This window comes from Panulirus ornatus, chromosome 8, assembly GCF_036320965.1.
Source record: "Panulirus ornatus isolate Po-2019 chromosome 8, ASM3632096v1, whole genome shotgun sequence".
Taxonomy (NCBI): Eukaryota; Metazoa; Arthropoda; class Malacostraca; order Decapoda; family Palinuridae; genus Panulirus; species Panulirus ornatus.
In genome coordinates, this window is record NC_092231.1 from 42,854,055 (window position 1) to 42,879,045 (window position 24,991).

At 40.1% G+C, this 24,991-nt stretch overlaps 1 protein-coding gene across 10 annotated transcripts in view; it reads right to left on the bottom strand.

Annotated features, from left to right (window-relative positions):
- Positions 1-24,991, bottom strand: part of LOC139749912 (uncharacterized) — a 342,664-nt gene that overhangs the window by 126,106 nt on the left and 191,567 nt on the right. For all 10 annotated transcript variants that reach the window (XR_011713065.1, XM_071664324.1, XM_071664321.1 and 7 more), the window contains exons 8-9: positions 20,694-20,826; positions 12,526-12,647 (exon numbers count right to left, since the gene is read on the bottom strand). Coding sequence is in view for 9 of the 10 variants with exons in the window: in XM_071664324.1 (XP_071520425.1) it covers positions 12,526-12,647; positions 20,694-20,826 (255 nt within the window). In the remaining variant the exon portion in view is untranslated. The remainder of the gene's footprint in view (positions 1-12,525; positions 12,648-20,693; positions 20,827-24,991) is intronic.

A 24,991-nucleotide genomic window follows, 5' to 3' on the forward strand; every position in this document is an offset into this window, starting at 1 on the left:
TAACTTTCTTCCAATATCTTCATCTACTTTATTTCTCTCTATCAGCTTCTTAACATTCAGCTCACATATTTTGCATTCTTCCTACCCCTCTGCTGGATTTCTACTGGTACATACCCATTGAGCAATCTACCACATGCCTTTTCTTCTCTTCCACAACATTTCTAGTCTCTTCTGTTCAACATACATTGCCCTTTTTATTCCTGTATCTCACTACCTTGTACCCAACTACTGATTCTACATCCTTTAACAGTATTTCTCAAATTACAGAGGCATAAGTTTGTTGAGTATTCCTGGGAAATTATATGAGAGGGTATTGATTGAGAGGGTGAAGGCATGTAAAGAGCATCAGATTGGGGAGGAGCAGTGTGGTTTCAGAAGTGGTAAAGGATGTTTGGATCAGGTGTTTGCTTTGAAGAATGTATGTGAGAAATACTTACAAAAACAGATGGATTTGTATGTAGCATTTATGGATCTGGAGAAGGCATATGGTAGAGGTGATAGAGATGCTCTGTGGAAGGTATTAAGAATATATGGTGTGAGAGGTAAGTTGCTAGAAGCAGTGAAAAGTTTTTATCGAGGATGTAAGGCATGTGTATGAGTAGACAGACAGGAAAGTGACTGGTTCCCAGTGAATGTCGGTTTGCAACAGGGGTGCATGTCTCCATGGTTGTTTAATATGTTTATGGATGGGGGTTGTTAGGGAGGTGAATGCAAGAGTTTTGGAGAGAGGGGCAAGTATGCAGTCTGTTGTGGATCAAAGGGTTTGGGAAGTGTGTCAGTTGTTGTCTGCTAATCATAGAGCACTGGTGGCTGATTCAGGTGAGAAACTGCAGAAGCTGGTGACTGAGTTTGGTAAAGTGTGTGAAAGAAGAAGGCTGAGAGTAAATGTGAATAAGAGCAAGATTATTAGGTTCAGTAGGGTTGAGGGACAAGTTAATTGGGAGGTGAGTCTGAATGGAGAAAAACTGGAGGAAGTGAAGTGTTTTAGATATCCGGGAGTGGATTTAGCAGTGGCTGGAACCATGGATGTGGAAGTGAGTCACAGGGTGGGAGGGTAGGGAGTGAAGGTTCTGGAAGCATTGAAGAATGTGTGGAAGGCAAGAACGTTATCTTGGAGAGCAAAAATGGGTATGTTTGAAGGAATAATGGTTCCAACAATGTTATATGTTTGCGAGGCATGAGCTATAGATAGGGCTGTGCAGAGGAGGGTGGATGTGTTGGAAATGAGATGTTTGAGGACAATATGTGGTGTGAGGTGGTTTGATCGAGTAAGTAATGAAAGGGTAAGAGAGATGTGTGGTAATAAAGAGTGTGGTTGAGAGCAGAGGAGGGTGTATTGAAATGGTTTGGTCACATGGAGAGACTGAGTGAGGAAAGATTGACAAAGAGAATATATATGTCAGAGGCGGAGGGAACGAGAAGTGGGAGACCAAAGTGGAGGTGGAAATATGGAGTGATAAGGATTTTGAGCAATCAGGGCCTGAACATACAGGAGGGTGAAAGGCGTGCAAGAAATAGAGTGAATTGGAACGATGTGGTATACCACAGTCGATGAGCTGTTAATGGATTGAACCAGGGCATGTGAAGCATCTGGGGTAAACCATGGAAAGTTTTGTGGGGCCTGGATGTAGAAAGGGAGCTATGGTTTTGGAGCATTACACATGACAGCTGGAGACTGAGTGTGAACGAATGAGGCCTTTGTTGTCTTTTCCTAGCGCTACCTTGCATGCGCATGGGGGGAGGGGGTGCCATTTCATGTGAGGCGGGATGGCGATGGGAATGGATGAAGGGAGAAAGTATGAGAGTGTACGTGTGTATATATGTATATGTCTGTGTATGTAGATGTAGGTATACATTGAAATGTATAGGTATGTATATGTGCATGCGTTGGCATTTATGTATATACATGTATATGAGGGTGGGTTGGGTTATTCTTTCATCTGTTTCCTTGCGCTACCTCACTGACGTGGGAGACAGTGACATAGTATAATAATAAATAAATATTTTAAACACCTCATTCACACATGACTGCATTCCTACATTCACTACACTTCCATCTAAGCTTTCAGTTCCTTTCCTTTCATACTCCTCCCTGTATTTTTCTTGATTCATCTTCTTGCTTGCCAACACTTCTACATCTCCATTCTTCCTTACACCATACCTCTACTCCTCCCTAATCTTCATCCCCACAAGAACTGCAAAATGGTCAGTCTCCAAAGAATCTTCTCACGACTCATGACTCTGGCATCCATCTTTTGTCCACTGCCACATAGTCAATCAAAGCCTTTTGCTCTTCTCTTCCATCATTCCTGTGGATTGTCTTGTGCTGAAAAAAGGCATCTGCAAGGCATAAACCCCTCTCAGCACAAATATCCACAAGATAGCTTCCATTTTCATTTACTTCAGGCACTCCCCATTTACCAACTATCTCACCAGCTCCATCACATTCCACTTTCACATTCATATCCCCCAACAGAAACATGTTTATCATTCTCAAAACCATTTATACGGTCATTCAAATTTCTCCAGAAAAGTTCATTTTAACCTTATCTCATACAGTCTTCATATTCACAGGAGCATATACACATGCATATTTCACAATCCCAGTCTTTCCTTTTACAAAAACTATTTTTGATCCATCCCATCCATGCTCTGTAACACCCTCCTATACTCTTGGTGATAGCAGAATTGCTCATCCCTTCCCCAATAATTTTCACTCATTCCCATTCACACCACACCTCCTTCCATGTCCTCCCATGTGTGTTTGTCCAAATCTAAAACTAATGCCCTAATGTAATTGGGCAATGCCCTGACAGTACAGTACTTCTTATATGCCTGGCAACAGAGCAGAACAAGTTAAATGCCATTAAGCATGCAAAAACAATGTTTCATAAGGCTATGTTTTATGTCATTTACAAAATCATATTCTAGTTAATCATAATGACAAACTTATGGAAGTATTTTTCGAAAATATTTGAAATAATTCCTTACACAGAGCAGATACTGGATACAAGGCCTGGCACAGTGAAAAGGTTGAAGCCACATGAAATTTCTTTTGATATATAAAAACCCTAGTTCTGTATGGCAAAAGAGGAAAGTCAGATTCTAAGATAAAAGAACCTGCTTTTAATATCCCATATCAACAAGATTCTATTTGAAGTAAAACACTTGTGATGGCAGCCTAAAAAGGCATGAATGCTCTCAAATATATCTCCTATTATCCAATACATCCAAATTTAAGACATTTAAGGCAACTTCTTGAAAGAGGCTGAAAAACAGCCTTAAAGAGATAATTTCATTGGACACATCTCTGTACATTTCAATAAAAAACTACTGCCAACCAAGAAAGATAAAATAGATATCAATTAAAAGAAAAACAATCAAAAATAAAACATCCCTTATCATAAGTTCCATAGCATGTTGGGCCAGTTTCATAACCCTGAAAAATATTTTCTTGAACATATCTTCTGTGAGACAAAGAAATGAAGTAGACACCAACCTTTAGCTTCTCTTCATGGCAACAGATGCAACTACCGAAATAAAACGTTCATCTTAAAAGCCCAGTGAATTACCAAAAGAATAAATAAACTAAGGTGGTTAGAGCTCAAAGAAATACACAATTTATAAGCATCACAAGAATGTCCACAAGAATTTTTTATCATCTGGACATACATTATCAGTACATTAACATTAAATGATTTGCAAATATTTCTTACTTTCTCATCTATCTTTACTCCTGATAACATTCTTTCAGATAATGCTAGGTACACTAAACTCAAAGAAGTGGTTAATACAAGTTTAGGCCTTTGGTTGTTATATTTATTTATTTATTTTTTATTTATTTTGCTTTGTTGCTGTCTCCCGCGTTAGCGAAGTAGCGCAAGGACACAGACGAAAGAATGGCCCAACCCGCCCACATACACATGTATATACATACACATCCACACACGCAAATATACATACCTATACATCTCAATGTACACATATATATACACACACAGACATATACATATATACACATGTACATAATTCATACTGTCTACCTTTATTTGTTCCCATCGCCACCTCGCCACACATGGAATAACAGCCCCTCCCTCCTCATGTGTGCGAGGTAGCGCTAGGAAAAGACACCAAAGGCCCCATTCGTTCACACTCAGTCTCTAGCTGTCAGGGTGATAATGCACCGAAACCACAGCTCCCTATCCACATCCAGGCCCCACACAACTTCCCATGGTTTACCCCAGACACTTCACATGCCCTGGTTCAATCCACTGACAGCATGTCAGCCCCAGTATACCACATCGTTCCAATTCACTCTATTCCTTGTACGCCTTTCACCCTCCTGCATGTTCAGGCCCCCATCACTCAAAATCTTTTTCACTCCATCTTTCCGCCTCCAATTTGGTCTCCCATTTCTCCTCGTTCCCTCCACCTCTGACACATATATCCTCTTGGTCAATCTTTCCTCACTCATTCTCTCCATGTGACCAAACCATTTCAAAACACCCTCTTCTGCTCTCACAACCACGCTCTTTTTATTTCCACACATCTCTCTTACCCTTACATTACTTACTCGATCAAACCACCTCACACCACATATTGTCCTCAAACATCTCATTTCCAGCACATCCACCCTCCTGCGCACAACTCTATCCATAGCCCATGCCTCGCAACCATACAACATTGTTGGAACCACTATTCCTTCAAACATACCCATTTTTGCTTTCTGAGATAATGTTCTCGACTTCCAAACATTCTTCAAGGCTCCCAGAATTTTCGCCCCCTCCCCCACCCTATGATTCACTTCCGCTTTCATGGTTCCATCCACTGCCAGATCCACTCCCAGATATCTAAAACACTTTACTTCCTCCAGTTTTTCTCCATTCAAACTTACCTCCCAATTGACTTGACCCTCAACCCTACTGTACCTAATAACCTCGCTCTTATTCACATTTACTCTTAACATCCTTCTTTCACACACTTTACCAAACTCAGTCACCAGCTTCTGCAGTTTGTCACATGAATCAGCCACCAGCGCTGTATCATCAGCAAACAACAACTGACTCACTTCCCAAGCTCTCTCATCCACAACAGACTGCATACTTGCCCCTCTTTCCAAAACTCTTGCATTCACCTCCCTAACAACCCCATTCATAAACAAATTAAACAACCATGGAGACATCACACACCCCTGCCACAAACCCACATTCACTGAGAACCAATCACTTTCCTCTCTTCCTACACGTACACATGCCTTACATCCTCGATAAAAACTTTTCACTGCTTCTAACAACTTTCCTCCCACACCATATATTCTTAGTACCTTCCACAGAGCATCTCTATCAACTCTATCATATGCCTTCTCCAGATCCATAAATGCTACATACAAATCCATTTGTTTTTCTAAGTATTTCTCACATACATTCTTCAAAGCAAACACCTGATCCACACATCCTCTACCACTTCTGAAACCACACTGCTCTTCCCCAATCTGATGCTCTGTACATGCCTTCACCCTCTCAATCAATACCCTCCCATATAATTTACCAGGAATACTCAACAAACTTATACTTCTATAATTTGAGCACTCACTCTTATCCCCTTTGCCTTTGTACAATGGCACTATGCAAGCATTCCGCCAATCCTCAGGCACCTCTCCATGAATCATACATATATATTATCATACATATATATTATCCCTGGGGATAGGGGTGAAGGAATACTTCCCATGCATTCCTCGCGTGTCGTAGAAGGCGACTAGAGGGGACGGGAGCGGGGGGCCAGAAATCCTCCCCTCCTTGTATTTTTTTAACTTTCTAAAATGGGAAATAGAAGAAGGAGTCACGTGGGGAGTGCTCATCCTCCTCGAAGGCTCAGACTGGGGTGTCTAAATGTGTGTGGATGTAACCAAGATGTGAAAAAAGGAGAGATAGGTGGTATGTTTGAGGAAAGGAACCTGGATGTTTTGGCTCTGAGTGAAATGAAGCTCAAGGGTAAAGGGGAAGAGTGGTTTGGAATGTCTTGGGAGTAAAGTCAGGGGTTAGTGAGAGGACAAGAGAAAGGGAGGGAGTAGCAGTACTCCTGAAACAGGAGTTGTGGGAGTATGTGATAGAATGTAAGAAAGTAAATTCTTGATTAATATGGGTAAAACTGAAAGTTGATGGAGAGAGATGGGTGATTATTGGTGCATATGCACCTGGGCATGAGAAGAAAGATCATGAGAGGCAAGTGTTTTGGGAGCAGCTGAATGAGTGTGTTAGTGGTTTTGATGCACGAGACCGGGTTATAGTGATGGGTGATTTGAATGCAAAGGTGAGTAATGTGGCAGTTGAGGGAATAACTGGTATACATGGGGTGTTCAGTGTTGTAAATGGAAATGGTGAAGAGCTTGTAGATTTATGTGCTGAAAAAGGACTGGTGATTGGGAATACCTGGTTTAAAAAGCGAGATATAAATAAGTATACGTATGTAAGTAGGAGAGATGGCCAGAGAGCGTTATTGGATTACGTGTTAATTGACAGGCGCATGAAAGAGAGACTTTTGGATGTTAATGTGCTGAGAGGTGCAACTGGAGGGATGTCTGATCATTATCTTGTGGAGGATAAGGTGAAGATTTGTATGGGTTTTCAGAAAAGAAGAGTGAATGTTGGGGTGAAGAGGGTGGTGAGAGTAAGTGAGCTTGGGAAGGAGACTTGTGTGAGGAAGTACCAGGAGAGACTGAGTACAGAATGGAAAAAGGTGAGAACAATGGAAGTAAGGGGAGTGGGGGAGGAATGGGATGTATTTAGGGAATCAGTGATGGATTGCGCAAAAGATGCTTGTGGCATGAGAAGAGTGGGAGGTGGGTTGATTAGAAAGGGTAGTGAGTGGTGGGATGAAGAAGTAAGATTATTAGTGAAAGAGAAGAGAGAGGCATTTGGACGATTTTTGCAGGGAAAAAATGCAATTGAGTGGGAGATGTATAAAAGAAAGAGACAGGAGATCAAGAGAAAGGTGCAAGAGGTGAAAAAGAGGGCAAATGAGAGTTGGGGTGAGAGAGTATCATTAAATTTTAGGGAGAATAAAAAGATGTTCTGGAAGGAGGTAAATAAAGTGTGTAAGACAAGGGAGCAAATGGGAACTTCAGTGAAGGGTGCAAATGGGGAGGTGATAACAAGTAGTGGTGATGTGAGAAGGAGATGGAGTGAGTATTTTGAAGGTTTGTTGAATGTGTTTGATGATAGAGTGGCAGATATAGGGTGTTTTGGTCGAGGTGGTGTGCAAAGTGAGAGGGTTAGGGAAAATGATTTGGTAAACAGAGAAGAGGTAGTAAAAGCTTTGCGGAAGATGAAAGCCGGCAAGGCAGCAGGTTTGGATGGCATTGCAGTGGAATCTATTAAAAAAGGGGGTGACTGTATTACTGACTGGTTGGTAAGGTTATTCAATGTATGTATGACTCATGGTGAGGTGCCTGAGGATTGGCGGAATGCGTGCATAGTGCCATTGTACAAAGGCAAAGGGGATAAGAGTGAGTGCTCAAATTACAGAGGTATAAGTTTGTTGAGTATTCCTGGTAAATTATATGGGAGGGTATTGATTGAGAGGGTGAAGGCATGTACAGAGCATCAGATTGGGGAAGAGCAGTGTGGTTTCAGAAGTGGTAGAGGATGTGTGGATCAGGTGTTTGCTTTGAAGAATGTATGTGAGAAATACTTAGAAAAGCAAATGGATTTGTATGTAGCATTTATGGATCTGGAGAAGGCATATGATAGAGTTGATAGAGATGCTCTGTGGAAGGTATTAAGAATATATGGTGTGGGAGGCAAGTTGTTAGAAGCAGTGAAAAGTTTTTATCGAGGATGTAAGGCATGTGTACGTGTAGGAAGGGAGGAAAGTTATTGGTTCTCAGTGAATGTAGGTTTGCGGCAGGGGTGTGTGATGTCTCCATGGTTGTTTAATTTGTTTATGGATGGGGTTGTTAGGGAGGTGAATGCAAGAGTTTTGGAAAGAGGGGCAAGTATGAAGTCTGTTGGGGATGAGAGAGCTTGGGAAGTGAGTCAGTTGTTGTTCACTGATGATACAGCACTGGTGGCTGATTAATGTGACAAACTGCAGAAGCTGGTGACTGAGTTTGGTAAAGTGTGTGAAAGAAGAAAGTTAAGAGTAAATGTGAATAAGAGCAAGGTTATTAGGTACAGTAGGGTTGAGGGTCAAGTCAATTGGGAGGTAAGTTTGAATGGAGAAAAACTGGAGGAAGTAAAGTGTTTTAGATATCTGGGAGTGGATCTGGCAGCGGATGGAACCATGGAAGCGGAAGTGGATCATAGGGTGGGGGAGGGGGCGAAAATCCTGGGAGCCTTGAAGAATGTGTGGAAGTCGAGAACATTATCTTGGAAAGCAAAAATGGGTATGTTTGAAGGAATAGTGGTTCCAACAATGTTGTATGGTTGCGAGGCGTGGGCTATGGATAGAGTTGTGTGCAGGAGGATGGATGTGCTGGAAATGAGATGTTTGAGGACAATGTGTGGTGCGAGGTGGTTTGATTGAGTAAGTAACGTAAGGGTAAGAGAGATGTGTGGAAATAAAAAGAGCGTGGTTGAGAGAGCAGAAGAGGGTGTTTTGAAATGGTTTGGGCACATGGAGAGAATGAGTGAGGAAAGATTGACCAAGAGGATATATGTGTCGGAGGTGGAGGGAACGAGGAGAAGTGGGAGACCAAATTGGAGGTGGAAAGATGGAGTGAAAAAGATTTTGTGTGATCGAGGCCTGAACATGCAGGAGGGTGAAAGGAGGGCAAGGAATAGAGTGAATTGGATCGATGTGGTATACCGGGGTTGACGTGCTGTCAGTGGATTGAATCAGGGCATGTATATTTGCGTCCCCTCCTCCACCTTCCGCTTCATGGTTCCACCCGCTGCTAAGTCCACTCTCAGATCTCTAAAACACTTCACTTCCTCTAGTTTTTCTCCATTCAAACTCATTTCCCAATTAACTTGCCCCTCAACCCTATTGAACCTAATAACCTTGCTCTTATTCACATTTACTCTCAACTTTCTCCTTTCACATACCTTACCAAATTCAGCCACCAACCTCTGCAGTTTCTCACCTGAATCAGCCACCAATGCTGTATCACAGTGAACAACAACTGACTCACTTCCCAAGTCCTCTCATCCACAACAGACTGCATAACTTGCCCCTCTCTCCAAAACTCCTGCATTCATTTCCCTAACCACCCCATCCATAAACAAATCAAACAACCATGAATATATGAATATTTATCTATTCATATCTATTATACTTTGTCGCTGTCTCCCATGTTAGCGAGGTAGCGCAAGGAAACAGACGAAAGAATGGCCCAACCCACCTACATACATATGTATATACATACACGCCCAAACAAGCACATACACATACCTACACATTTCAATGTATACATACATGTACATATACAGACAAATACATATATACACATGTACATATTCATACTTGCTGTCCTCAGCCATTCCTGTCGCCACCCCGCCAAACATGAAATGATACCCCCTCCTCCTGCACGCATTCAAGATAGCGCTATAAAAAGACAACAAAGGCCACATTCGTTCACACTCAGTCACAAGCTGTCGTTTGTAATGCACCGAAACCACAGCTCCCTTTCCACATCTAGGCCCCACAAAACTTTCCGTGGTTTACCCCAGACACTTCACATGCCCTGGTTCAATCCATCGACAGCACGTCGACCCCGTTATACCACACTGTTCCAATTCACTCTATTCCTTGCATGCCATTCACCCTTCTGCATGTTCAGGCCCCTGATTGCTCAAATTCTTTTTCACTCCATCCTTCTACCTCCAATTTGGTCTCCCACTTCTCCTCATTCCCTCCACCTCTGACACATATATCCTCTTTGTCAATCTTTCCTCACTCATTCTCTCCATGTGACCAAACCATTTCAATACACCCACTTCTGGTCTCTCAACCAACCTCCTCTGGTTGTCCAGAGGAGGGTGGATACGTTGGAAGTTGGAAATGAGATGTTTGAGGACAATATGTGGTGTGAGGTGGTTTCATCGAGTAAGTAATGAAAGGGTAAGAGATATGTGTGGTAATAAAAAGAGTGTGGTTGAGAGAGCAGAAGAGGGTGTGTTGAAATGGTTTGGTCACATGGAGAGAATGAGTGAGGAAAGACTGACAAAGAGGATATATGTGTCAGAGATGGAGGGAGTGGGGAGAAGTGGGAGACCAAATTGGAGGTGAAAGGATGGAGTGAAAAAGGTTTTGAGCAATCGGGGCCTGAACATGCAGGAGGGTGAAAGGCATGAAAGGAATAGAGTGAATTGGAACAATGTGGTATACCAGGGTTGACGTGCTGTCAAAGGTTTGAACAAGGGCATGTGAAGCGTCTGGGGTAAACCATGGAAAACCTGGATGTGGAAAGGGAGCTGTGGTTTTGGTGCATTATACATGACAGCTAGAGACTGAGTGTGAATGAATGTGGCCTTTGTTGTCTTTTCTTAACACTACCTCATGCACATGCGGGGGGAGGGGGTTGTCATTTCATGTGTGGCAGGGTAGCAACAGGAATGAATAAAGGCAGCAAGTACGAATTATGTACATGTGTAAATATGTATATGTCTGTGTATGTATATATACACTGAAATGTATAGGTATGTATACGTGCGTGTGTGGACATGTATGTACAGACATGTGTATGTGGGTGGGTTGGGCCATTCTTTCGTCTGTTTCCTTGTGCTACCTCGCTAACGCAGGTGACAGCAACAAAGTATAATATATAAATAAAATAAATAAAGATTTTTCTTTTTCCATACATATTCGTCATTTGCCACGTTAGTGAGGTAGCATTAAGAACAAAGAATCGAGCCTCAGAGAAAATATCCCCACTTAGCCCCCTTCTGTGTTCCTTCTTTTGGAAAACTGAAAAAAAATGGGAGGGGAGGATTTCCAACCTCCCACTCCCTCCCCTTTAAGTTGCCTTCTACAACATGCAGGGAATACATGGTAAGCATTCTTTCTCACCTATCCCCTATATACATATTTCCATTACTAGAATATACAGTCTCAAACTACATCAACATCTCCAATCAATCCAGCAAAAATCACATACCACAAGGGCTCAGAAAGAAATACAAACCAAATTTCCCTCCATCTAATAACACAAAGAGACTTACTCAGACACAATCAGTTTAAGGAGACTGAAGATACCGTAATAAAATGGTATCATTGACAACCTGACAAAAACAGGTACGCTGAAGATATAAAAGTAACTCCAACAACAGGATGAACATTCCTGTAAAAAGTGAAAGATCATAAAATCTTATGGGGTAGGTGGAGTTGGAAAGCTATTTTCATAGACAAAGATCAAACCAATTCCACAGTTCTGATGATGGCAATGAAGACAGGAAATGCCAGAAGAAAGATTAAAAAGCACAGTATCTTTAAGAAATTTAACGCAATCTTCATGAGCCTGTTAACTTAAAGTGTAGATATATTGTATGTAAATACCAGTGGATTATGGGTAAATGTGCAGAAATCTAAATCCCTGGCTATCTTCCAATGTTCCAGAATGCTGAAATATATGTTTACAACAATAAAGAGACTGATTCCTTCATAGCATTTTCATTCTAGATGTTTGAATTACTATATGGGGAATATGTTAAATATTTTGAGTCTAGAACATATTAAACTATTGTCATACTCAATTTAGTGAGAGACTGACTGACCTTCCTTTCCTATAAAGCAGTACTAGACAAAGAGTGACTGCTTTCAGTTAACTGAGTTATCTTTCTTTGGCAACATTCATATTGCACTTAAAGTGCCACATGCTCTTAAACTTCAAATTATCCAACACTTACTTCTACTTTTCCTCTCATGGGAGTAGCAATTCTCATTTTTCAGAAATAACTACTACTTCTCCTTATGGAGCAACAGTTCTCATTTTTTCAAAAAAAATCTCAAAACCATAAGTGTAGCTTCATTCAAATGTAATAGGGGTGAAATGACATTTGATTATGGGTGGTATTCAAATCATTTTGAGCTAAAAGAAGGTAAACCAATAAGTCTGAATGAATTAGCATATCCAATACTGAGACAGTGTGCATTATCTTGATTAATTCCACCATAATGATTAAATCAACCTGCATAACACCCTTTACTATCACATTTATCTCTGTACAGAATTAACCTTGTCAAAAAATAAATCATATCTAAAAGTAAACTATGAGCTTTCTACCTTTAATTATAATGTATAATAAACTCTTTTCCCCTTTATAGAAGCCGGATCAAGTGCACATATCCTCTTAGTTTGCTTACATACATCCTCAACATACATCTAATGTGCTAAAGTAAACAAGGGCTTCTACACTTCTTAAATTAATATGTATGTTCTACTCATTCTTATGTCCAATATGCCAAAGTGAACGAGGAGTTCCACAACTCACTTATATATAAATATGGTCCACAAGATATAAATCAAAAAGTTTTCTAACAAATACAAAGGCTACTAATAAATACCATGTTCACCTGATGACTCACCTTTCTAGAGGCATGAATGATCATAGTAGATTTGCTGGCATTGTTGGCAACTACAACTTTTTTTTCTTCAATATCTCTAAGAGCTGCAGCTGCAACACCATCACCACCATTAACAATAACATCTGTTGATAAAGTGTAATAAAAGTGTCAGAAGGTATTAGTGACCTACGGCATTCTTTATAATGCAGGCCAAACATACTATCACTTGGTACTATGTATATTTTCATTCACTCAATGACACTATAAGAGTGTGCTCAATATCACATCAAAAATGTTTTCAATAACTCCAATACTAATTGGCTGATGCAAACTTTGTTCATGTCAGCTCATCATAACCTTTTGTGACCCGTAGACCAACAATGCTATCGAGTAACTCTTTGTCTAAAAATAAGTGTACATAGACCACATATAATTCTATGAGTATTAGATTGATTTCTGAAAAAAAATCATAATTTCTTTTGTCTCCCTCATGAGAATGAGATATATCCCCTGGTCTGGACATTCCAACCCTAACTTACCCATTCTGAACTCCTTAAGATTATCACAGCCATTCAATTGTTTTGGGATCACCTTTGGCCAATCAGTAATATCCACCAGGCTGAAATCATCAACCCACTCACTGCTAGTCTATAGAAGCACCTTCTTCTGTTCCTTCTCTTAGATAGTGAAATACAAGAAGGGTGGTTTCCAGTCCCTACTCCCACCCTCTTTAGTTGCTTTCTGTGACATTCAGGGAATACAGAGGTAGAATCTTTCTCATCTAACCCAGGAATGATATCTATTTATATGTTTGATGCCTGTTCCTTTCTGGAACTCCCTCAAGGGGTGACCATGGAAATAGTCTCCATAACTATTGAAATCCAGTGCCACTTCTCAGTCTTCAGTGTCTTACCCTTAACAACCACTGGTAGAGGGCAAGGCTAGCACTGACTACTTCTACTAAATGCTCCTGCCTAATGTTCTTAACTCCTAATTCTACCCTATGTTTCTACCTAATGCTCCTAACTACTCCTCCTATCTATTGCTCCTAACTACTCCTTCTATCTATTGCTCTTACCACTTTGCTAAACGGCAGGGGTAGCACATAGCACTCTGCACAGGAAAATCTAGAGTTACGAAGAATGAGCATTGTAAGTTAAGTGTTGTCAAGGGCTATGTTTGACAAGGAGAAATTGTATGCTTGTGGCAGAATACATGGCTTGAACCAGGGCATGTGAAGTGTCTGGGGTAAACCATGGAAAGTTCTGTGGGGCCTGGATGTGGAAAAGTAGCTGTGGTTTCGGTGCATTACACATGACAGCTAGAGACTGAGTGTGAACGAATGTGGCCTTTGTTGTCTTTTCCTACACTACCTCGCACGCACACAAGGGGAGGTGGGGTGCTATTTCATGTGTGGTAGGGTGGCGACAGGAATGGATGAAGGCAGCAAGTATGAATATGTACATGTGTATATATGTATATGTCTGTGTATATGCATGCATACGTTAAAGTGTATGGGTATGTATATGTGCATGTGTGGGCGTTTATGTGTATACATGTGTATGTGGGTGAGTTGGGCCATTTTCTCAAGTGTTTCCTTGCACTACCTCGCTAACGCAGGAGACCGCAACTAAGTATAATAATGAATAAATATATATATTTGTGCATCTAAGCACGAAATCTTCTATCAAACATGTTTCATTGAATATGACTGCTAATTCAGCATTTATCAGTTTCTTGCTGATGTTCTCAACCTGTCTAACAATTCTCTTATACTGCTCTAGTAGACTACCAATAAGCTGGCCAAAGTACATTGCAAGGGCAAAACCAATCCCAAGTAGAAACCAGTTGTGTAATTCTTCACAGGTACACAGTAACACAACACAGCTTTTCATGACTTGTGCCACAATCTCAAGTGTAAGGACAGTACGGTATGATCTACATATATGTACTTTGATCTTTGATTTTTATAACACAACCATGAAGCACAGCAGGAGTATCAAGAGCATTAGCAAGGTGGTGTCAGGAACTCAAACAAATGGCTTCATTTACACACTTCCAATCTTTAGGTGTCATGTATAATGTACCAAAACCAAAGCTTGCCATCCACAACCAAGCCCCACAATGGTTAACATCAAAGTAACAGTTTCTGTTAAGGACACAGCAGACTGTATCTCATAAAAGAATCTTACTTAATGATATTCCAAATTTCTTATCATTCATATCATCAAATTATTCAAGTGACCTGGTCTAACTATTTTCATCTTCAAGCCAGTTAGAAATGCCATCTAAAACAGATACCCAAATAACTGAAATATTTTGCTATATTCTAACAGCTGAGCTTTCCTGTAAGCAACTAATGAACACCACATAATATGGTCATCTTGTACTTGTAGATTTCAAAGACTAATACTAACTACTCTTAAATACTTAAATTCTACAAGGATCTACATCTGCACAAATTGATAACTAAACAGTTAAGTATTCAAGCCATTACCTCAACCACCTCATGTATACACAAGGATGACTATGGTGTTGGAACATACATTTCACATAGCATTCTGATACTAAAACTGATGAAAAAAGACCACGAAAAGAGCTGCCCAGCTATGAAATGAGCTAAAATCCTCTTCTAAAAGATGCACAAAGGCACCTGCACACCTGAACGAATATTGTTGGCCTTGCGGTATGACTCTCTGCGTCTGTAAGTTCCTGGGCTTGAACCTCCAACTCCAGCAACAACTGGTTCAGCAAGGACACATTCGCTGTAACTCATCTTAAATATACCTACAGGAACCATAATATTCACACTGCACAGTAATATAGAAATTTGTATGAAAAAGCCATCTTGAAGTTAAAACATCTTAGAAAATAAATTGCAAACAACTGTAGCACAAATTTGTTGGTGAAACATATGATATCTAAAGTAAGCTGTCACTCGTAATGCAAAGTTACTGTACAGTCAAGCTTAACATCACCTAATGAATTACCTATGTATTACTTTTAGACAGAAGGACACTAAACAGCAATGGGCATCAGTACACTAGTGCACTTTGAATAAAAGTTCAAATGCTTCATTATGCACTATACTGCTAATAGAATAGGGAAAACAAACAGAGAACATGAAAACTATTAACACGCTAATCAAAGATACTGGAGAAGAGTCTACACATATACAGTTTCATTGAGCATAAAGGACAATGCAACCCACTAAGTAATAAAAGCGCAGAGCCATTTTACTTATATACAATATGGTTATTGAGAAAACTGTTTATGAAGTAATTGATATTTCCTCTGGCCCTGTGGGTGATCACTTTCAACAATGTCTAGGAGGCAACATGTTATGCTTACTTGGAAAGCTTTTCCCTTGCAAGATTCAAAAAAAACAAGGCAATACCCAGGAATATGTGAGATGATAGTGCCACAACCCTCACTTACCATAAAGCCTTTCCACTATGATGATAAAGAAAAATATTCTTATTTTTACATCAGAGACTTTAGTAATTGACAGAAGTCATAAAGCCAAGTCTTAAAAGAAAAAAAGGGCAAAAGAGAGAAAAAACAGACTGAAATAGAGTAAACAAGTGTGAAGCTATCTAAAACAGAAACAAAATCAGAACTCATAAGAAGATAATTCTTTTTACAGAAGCTGCAAGGGAAATACTCATTCTCTTTAAGAACCCACTCTGTTCTGTGGGTTAACCTTTCTTCTGTTCCAATGGACTGGATCATTTCATGTGGAGCAACTGCTTGCCATTATATGTTCTCAGGAAAATGGGGCATAGTCACATGCACAAGCAAACACAAAAATTCCTTCCTTCACACCTAATTACAAAATTGGAAGCATATGAAAATAAAAGAGTTGGGGCACTGGAAAGTGGAAAAAAAAGGCCTGCTCAACAGTCTCCACTGTAGGAGTAAATAGTATCTCATGAATTCAAGAGACATTTTCTTCCTATCAGAAGTCAGCCAGTGAAATAAAGAGATGACAGCAAAGCTGAATGGAAGATGGTGGGACCTCCTGAACTTCCTAGCAAAAAGAATGGGAAAACAATGGATTATGAAATTTTCAGTTTCATACATAACTGCTTCTCCTAACTTAGTAAGGAAGCATTGGAAGTAAACAAATAGGGTCCATCCATATTTGCACACATCCATTCTCTATCTGTCATGTATCATGTACAGATAGTGGTACCTCCCATCCACAGCCAAAGCCCAGAGACTATAGCAAAATTTTCCCAGACAGCAACACATTCCTTGGCTCAGTCTATCGCCAGCATGTAGCCCACACATACCACACCAATCCAATTCCTGCATGCCACACAGACTATTTCAGGTGTGCCATGACAACATCACATGCCCTGGTTAAGTCCACTGACAGCACATGGCCCCCCTTATAAACCATGTCAATCAGATTCCTTCTATCTCTTACTTTCCTATATGCTCAGCCTCTGATACCCCACAGCCTTCTTCAATCCATCCTTTTATCTCGTTAGTCTCTCCTCTCCTTTGCTCACGCCAATTCTGATGCACAGATCTTCATAGTCAGCCTTTCTTTGTTCATCTGCTTTATTGGGCTAAATCATTTCAGCACAGTTGTGTCAGCTCTCTTAATCAGACTGTGGTTACAACAACACATCTCTTATTTTCCTCAGATATTTCATTTCCAACACCTCCAACCACTTTTTTCTCCTTCTATAAACAAGGCTCATTTCTATGTAACACTGTCAGGAGCACTGTACCTTCAAACATTCCCATTTATGCCTTAATAAATGTTGACCTTTTCTTCCATGCCCAGGATGTTAGCCACCACTTCAGCCCCCATAGTTTCATCCACTGTTACATCAACTCCCACGTACACTTTACTTCCTCCTAGTCCTCCCCATTCAAACTTACACCTGGACCATCCTGTTTCATCTCCCTGCTGCCCCACATTACTTTACTTCTGTTCACATTTTTCGTAGCTTTCTCCTGTCAACCAATTTTCTAGAATCTATCATCAGTTTCAAGAGTCACTCTTACGAATCTACCAACACAGCCATGTCCTCTATTAACAAATGATTCATCTCCCATGCCCCCATCCCCCAGCACACCAAAGTCATACTCTTCAACTTCAAATTCATGCATTTACCTCCCTCTCCACCCAGTTGACACCTCATATCCTTGATAAAGACCCACCTTAACTGAAAACCTCTCATCTGCCACCCCCCCCTATCTGTATACATGCCTCACTCTCCCAGTTAAATATCTTTCCATTCAACCCATATATTCATATTAACTTTCATAAGATATTTCTGCCAACCCTATCATATGCTTTCTCCAGATCCACTTACATTACATATTATCTTTCTGCAAGTATTTCTCATACAAAATCCTCAAAACAAAAGCCTGATCCAAGCTCTCACTACCTCTTCTGAATCTACATTGCCCCTCTACAATTAGATGTTCTGTGAATGCTATCACCCTTTCAGTCACCATCCTTCCATATATCTTACCAAGAATACCCAACAGAAGTAATTCAACCACTCACCCTTGTCCCCCTTTCCTTTATATAAGATGCCAGTCCTCTGGCACCTCACCTCAGGCCTCCAATAAACTGGACAGTGTTATCAACCAATCAAAAGTACTGTCATCCCTATCATGAGAAACTCAACTGCAATCCCTCTGGACATCCTACTTTGCCAAACTTTTTCTTATAAAGGCATTCATGACCTCCTTTCTATTCAATATACACTAACATATGCCATGACTCACACTTTACACATACCACCTCATCCTAAACATATCTGCCACCCTAACATCTGACTCAAATAACACTCCTTTAAAATACTCACTTCATCTTTTTATATTTCTCATTTTCCTGTTACCAGTTCCCCATCTGCTCTCATTACCATTGCTCCCTCAAAATGCCAACATTGGTACTTCAAGTGAGCTAACTGGTCATCCCTGCATATCTTCTTTTCTGACCTTCCTGACCTTTACTAACTGCCATGACTCTCACTCCACATGCCACCTCATCCTAAATACACTTCCATGACTCAAATAACACTCAATCAAAATAATCATTCCATCTCTTTTTCATTTTTTGTTTGCCTGTTACCAGTTCCCCAACTGCTCTCACTACTATCGTTCCCTCAAAATGCCAACTTTTGGTACTTCAAGTAAACTCACTAATCATCCTTGCATGGTCTTTACTGACCTTCCCTGGGGAATGGTTAACAAGGATGAAAGGATGAAAAGATGTTTAGTAGGGGTTGGGTGTAGTTGTTAGATCATGAGCTGAGTGAGTGGTTTTAATTTTTGAGTATGAAAATGAACAATCATCATTTTCATTATATGAGTTTTATGAAAATGAACAAGTATCAATTTCATTATATGAGTACTGATTAAGGCTAAAAACGTTCAAGGTCTTCAAAAGTGTGGATGCACATTTTTTTCTAGTGTCCAAAATGGCCCATGTAAAACATGCCCCACTTATGATCATCTTGAAAAACAGGATGATGGGATAAGAGAAAACTAATCATGTGTTCCTCCGGAGGCTGTAAACCCAACTCTTAAAGCTAGAAAGCTTATAAGAACAGGGGGGTGAAAGAATGAAGAAAGTTCCATGATTTTACTATCTGAGGCAAGGAGGTATCATCATGGTCAACTTTTGTGTAGTTGGTCTATACATAGAATCTATACAAAGTAGCAGCCAGACATGAGCCATGTACCCAAACATTGGTGGCAGGGAAACATGATGACAGTTTATGAGGACAGTGGCCGAAATAATACTTTTGGAATGGAGAAAAGGCAGGAACATCTCAATAGACGGAGAAGGATGGCTGGAAAGAGATGAAGTCTGGGTATTAACAAGATGAAATACTAATGACTCCACTTTTGCATATCAAAATGGGAGAGGAAGAGCCTGGGATATCCCAAATATGTGAGAAGCACTCCATAGTAGAATGAATAAAACCCTAGTACATGTGAAACAGCTGTTTACATACAAGAGATATAATTACTGCACCTATACAATACCCCTAGCTAATGATGATCATGACGGAACGAGTTATGCCCAAAATGTTTACTGCAGGGATGAATTATGGCTTTTGAAATCAAACAAAGGAAAACAAGTAATACTTGTTTGACTTTAACCAGGTTTCAAAATTGATTCAACCCACCAGACTGATCTAATGTCAGCAAAGATCATCACATTTCCCTTTGCATACTAGTTATGGGAGCTTCAAGATGGAAACTTTGTTATATCACTTTTGGATCAAGCTAGTGTAACTGAGTGATAAGTTTAAATTTCTTTTGACAGTGATTCATCCTAGAAGTAATTCATCCCTCCTAGAGTCTTCACTCTGCTCTTAAGATGCTACCTAATAAGGATACCCATAGCAAACACAACCCAAAGCTCCTGGCAAATCCTGAGGATCTAGCTAAACAAGATTTAGCTCATTTTCCAATTCATCACGGGGGATAAAAGTTATATAAAAGCCTTTTTCACTTCATCCTAATAAATGTTGTTCTGAATATGTTGTTGTTGCTTGAAAAATTAGGAAATGCTAAACAAATATTCAACGTATACAAAAGAAGGCTTTACTGTACAATTTACATTGTGATTCATATACAACCATGAATTTTGTAGTAATTACACTTGAAACAAAAGCTTTCTTTGAAAACTGCATAATCCAAGTAGGCAAATGAGGAATATCAATTATTTGTTCAGTCTGTGCCAATCCCCTCATTCAAGATGTATTATTAAGTGCAATATAAATAAAGAATTTGTCCTTGTACAAAGCATGAAATCTTATCAAAAGTTCATGATGGTACTGTATGGATTGGTGTATAAATATTAAATAAGGATTTACTTCTGGATCTGTGAAGGCAGATAGGTGATGAGTCAAACCAGGAAGGATGCAACCAAAATGTTCTTATATGTGCTGGATTCAATCATGCCTGCTTTATTTGAATTTGACAAGAAAAATGATCAAGAAGAAAATTTGGCCATCATTGTAAGTAATCATTCACTAAGAAAACATTTCATCGTAGAGGGCAAATGGGAAACAAGCATAATCCCAGACTGACAAAAGCATGAGTAGTTCAGTTACCAGTCAAAACATAATTCAATCGAAACAGCTCAAATCTATGATTGTAAATCTATGTATATCAAAAAGTATTTAAGATAACTTTGTACCACATACCTTGAGAGTCAGGAGCCTTTACATATGTTGTTGTGGTAGTGGTTATGATATCACCTCTGGACGTCAGGCTCTGACTAGTGGCACTGGACCGCAGAGTATGTTCAGGCAAATCAGCACGATCCAGGAACAGAAACTGGAGGATAACATGGGCAGCTGTCATTAGATGTTGAGGATAATAAGATAAGGAAAAACATTTTTAGTTTTGAATTTGAAAAATCATTTCTCTCCCAGGTGATGTCCTCAGATCAAGTGAGGTATTCTCTGTGAATATCAGTGTTAGAACCTTCTAACACACTGTCAGTCTGGCACGAACAATGGCTTTTCCCATCCATCACATTCCTTACAGCTAGATAAAAGCCTGCTTGTCCACACTGGGCCCATCCTAGGCCAATAAGAAACCATAATGAAGATGACATAATCAAAAGTTCATTTTTACACTGGTTAAGAGAATCAACCCAAAAATGTCACAGTTGGTACAGTGAAAGGTTTTTGAAAAAGAAGAGGGGAAAATAGGGCAAGGTAATGAGACCAGGCAAAAATATTTAAGGAATTGCCTCAGAGAGAAAAGTATTTTCAAACTTCAAAACATACATTTCTCTCCTCTGCAGTTTGTCCTATGACCATAAGAAAAGATTCCCATGAAGGAGAAGGGTTCAGAAGAAACTCTGAAGATAGGAAAACTAAACTCAAAGGCAGAAGAGATAACTTTAATGGTGAATTGAATCCTCTGAGCCATACAGGACACCTCCACATTACCTAAGCTACAGTACTTTCTGATAAAGGTGAATGATGAGAGAAAAAAACTGCTTTTTTGCCTTAAAAGCTTCTGAGGAAGGGTTTGATTCAAACCAACTTCCTCCCAACATATCTTCTGGTATAAAGCCCAGGTTGAGCCAATATAATGATTTGTTAATCCATAGATATACCTCATCAAAAGAGGTTTCAATGATCCTTGAGGCACAATAATTACACTCCTCAATAAACTTTGCAGAAATTCAAAAGTCTTAAGGTATGAAGTTTTCTCTTTCAAGAACCCAAGCCTGAAAGGAAGGAGTTTTCATAAGAGGATACTGAACTAAAGTGTTATAAAAATATCATTGGATGTAAACTGTTCAGAATCTAGAAAGCTTCTACTTGAGTCGGGTGAAGAAGGAACTGGTCCCCTCAGAAAGAAAGACTGTAGAAGTTTATGCCAAACATGGCCCAACAAACAAAAAGGAAAAAAGAAAAAAGGAAAAGGGTTTCTTCAGGGGTGCTCTTACAAGAAGGTAATTATATACTAGCCCTATTCTTATCGAGAAAAGGGTTATAAGGTTAGAGAGGAGCTACAAACATAAGTTTTTAGCCACATCCAAGACATCAGCTTCTTCAATGAGACTAAAAGGCTTTCTGGACCACTGGTATTGTACTGTCTTCAGTAAAAGGACGAATGCTATGTAAGTGATCATCAGTTAATCATTCCCCAAATCTTTGTTAGAAGTGTTGGAGAAGCCACACATGTAAATTTCAAAAACCAAAGATTTGAGGTCATGGTCTTTTAAAAGGCTGAAGTGGTCTAGAAGGAGTCTCTGGCATCAGGAATGTATATCCCACTTAGGAGCTTCTAGTATTATTAAAACTTGAAACCAACTACCTGAGAAGATCTAACCCCTAAAGTACTGGGGTAAAAGCATAAGTCTGGTTCCAGTACAACCTACTCAAGAACAGCACATCTGTTGCAGCTTCCCTTTGTCTAAAACTGGAGAAACATACATTAGTAATAATGCATTGGTTCTGGTAGCAAGGAGGTCCACCTGGGATGCTACTTTCAAGGAGAGTATCTAATTAAAAGCCTCCATTCCTACAGAAATTTCTGCTGAGTGTGTCTAGTCTTGATAGGGCATTTGCCAAGACACTGCACACTCCTTGGAATAAGAGGTGTGGAGTGAAAGGCCTACTGACACAGTGAAGGAGAGGATCTCTCCTACTAACAGAAAGGGATTCGCAGGAGCCTTGTCCATCATGCACTTGAGAGCCACAATACTTTCCACCAGAAATAAAGTTCTGCAACTTAAATACATGAGTTTCTGGGAAATGATATAGCATATGACCAAAAGCTCCAGTGTTGCTATGAGAGGACTTTTTACCTCCATCCAAAGGCCTACACCTACATGATCTACTCAAGAATGGAAGATCTATCCTAGAATCAAGCCATCTATCCATACTACCAGAGAAATTGCTCAAGGTCTCCAAGGAATGGTTCATTTGGAGGTTCTCTGTCAGTCCACCAAACTAAAGACTCAAGAAGTGCACTGGGAAGATCTTGCTGCTTCCTTAAGGAAAAAAATCTTTTTACCCAGAACTTTTGTCTAAAGCTTCATAATATCATTGTTCATGGCTTCAAAACTGAACTTCCCCTGAAGTTCCTGTACAATGAGTTGAGACTCCAAGGTCTGGAACCATAAGGTCCACTGTAATTCAATAGCCCCAAGCTTGTCTGCAGAAAGACAATGAATGCCAGTGGTCATTTAGGAATTACAGATCCAAAATAATTCTTTTTCTGTTTGATTCCTTTCACAAGACTGAAAATTTTTTTATAAGATCTGATCCCACCACAAGTTCCTTGATGCCCCTGCCTATCGTTTCTATGGAGTATTTCTCTAACAGCTGTCCCAAAATTTTCTTAACAAAAGCGACTGAAGTTCTTAACTCCACCACAAGCCTCTTTTCAACATTAGATAAACCTACATGTCAAACTTCTAAAAATCTGAGAAGTTTAGAATCCACCCAAATTGGCAAGGAGCTATTTCAGGAGAACCTGTTTGAAGATTCAGCCCAAAGGCCTCAAAAGGGCTGCTTTAAGAGGGATCATCTACTTCCAGCAGAGTTGAATTAAGAGTATGACAAATAAAAATATTATAATGATAGTAAGAACAATAATAATAATAATAATAATAATAATAATAATAATTGATTGAGAGGGTGAAGGCATGTACAGAGCATCAGATTGGGGAAGAGCAGTGTGGTTTCAGAAGTGGTAGAGGATGTGTGGATCAGGTGTTTGCTTTGAAGAATGTATGTGAGAAATACTTAGAAAAGCAAATGGATTTGTATGTAGCATTTATGGATCTGGAGAAGGCATATGATAGAGTTGATAGAGATGCTCTGTGGAAGGTATTAAGAATATATGGTGTGGGAGGAAAGTTGTTAGAAGCAGTGAAAAGTTTTTATCGAGGATGTAAGGCATGTGTACGTGTAGGAAGAGAGGAAAGTAATTGGTTCTCAGTGAATGTAGGTTTGCGGCAGGGGTGTGTGATGTCTCCATGGTTGTTTAATTTGTTTATGGATGGAGTTGTTAGGGAGGTAAATGCAAGAGTTTTGGAAAGAGGGGCAAGTATGAAGTCTGTTGGGGATGAGAGAGCTTGGGAAGTGAGTCAGTTGTTGTTCGCTGATGATACAGCGCTGGTGGCTGATTCATGTGAGAAACTGCAGAAGCTGGTGACTGAGTTTGGAAAAGTGTGTGGAAGAAGAAAGTTAAGAGTAAATGTGAATAAGAGCAAGGTTATTAGGTACAGTAGGGTTGAGGGTCAAGTCAATTGGGAGGTGAGTTTGAATGGAGAAAAACTGGAGGAAGTGAAGTGTTTTAGATATCTGGGAGTGGATCTGGCAGCGAATGGAACCATGGAAGCGGAAGTGGATCATAGGGTGGGGGAGGGGGCGAAAATCCTGGGGGCCTTGAAAAATGTGTGGAAGTCGAGAACATTATCTCGGAAAGCAAAAATGGGTATGTTTGAAGGAATAGTGGTTCCAACAATGTTGTATGGTTGCGAGGCGTGGGCTATGGATAGAGTTGTGCGCAGGAGGATGGATGTGCTGGAAATGAGATGTTTGAGGACAATGTGTGGTGTGAGGTGGTTTGATCGAGTGAGTAACGTAAGGGTAAGAGAGATGTGTGGAAATAAAAAGAGCGTGGTTGAGAGAGCAGAAGAGGGTGTTTTGAAGTGGTTTGGGCACATGGAGAGGATGAGTGAGGAAAGATTGACCAAGAGGATATATGTGTCGGAGGTGGAGGGAACAAGAAGAGGGAGACCAAATTGGAGGTGGAAAGATGGAGTGAAAAAGATTTTGTGTGATCGGGGCCTGAACATGCAGGAGGGTGAAAGGAGGGCAAGGAATAGAGTGAATTGGAGCGATGTGGTATATCGGGGTTGACGTGCTGTCAGTGAATTGAAGCAAGGCATGTGAAGCGTCTGGGGTAAACCATGGAAAGCTGTGTAGGTATGTATATTTGCGTGTGTGGACGTATGTATATACATGTG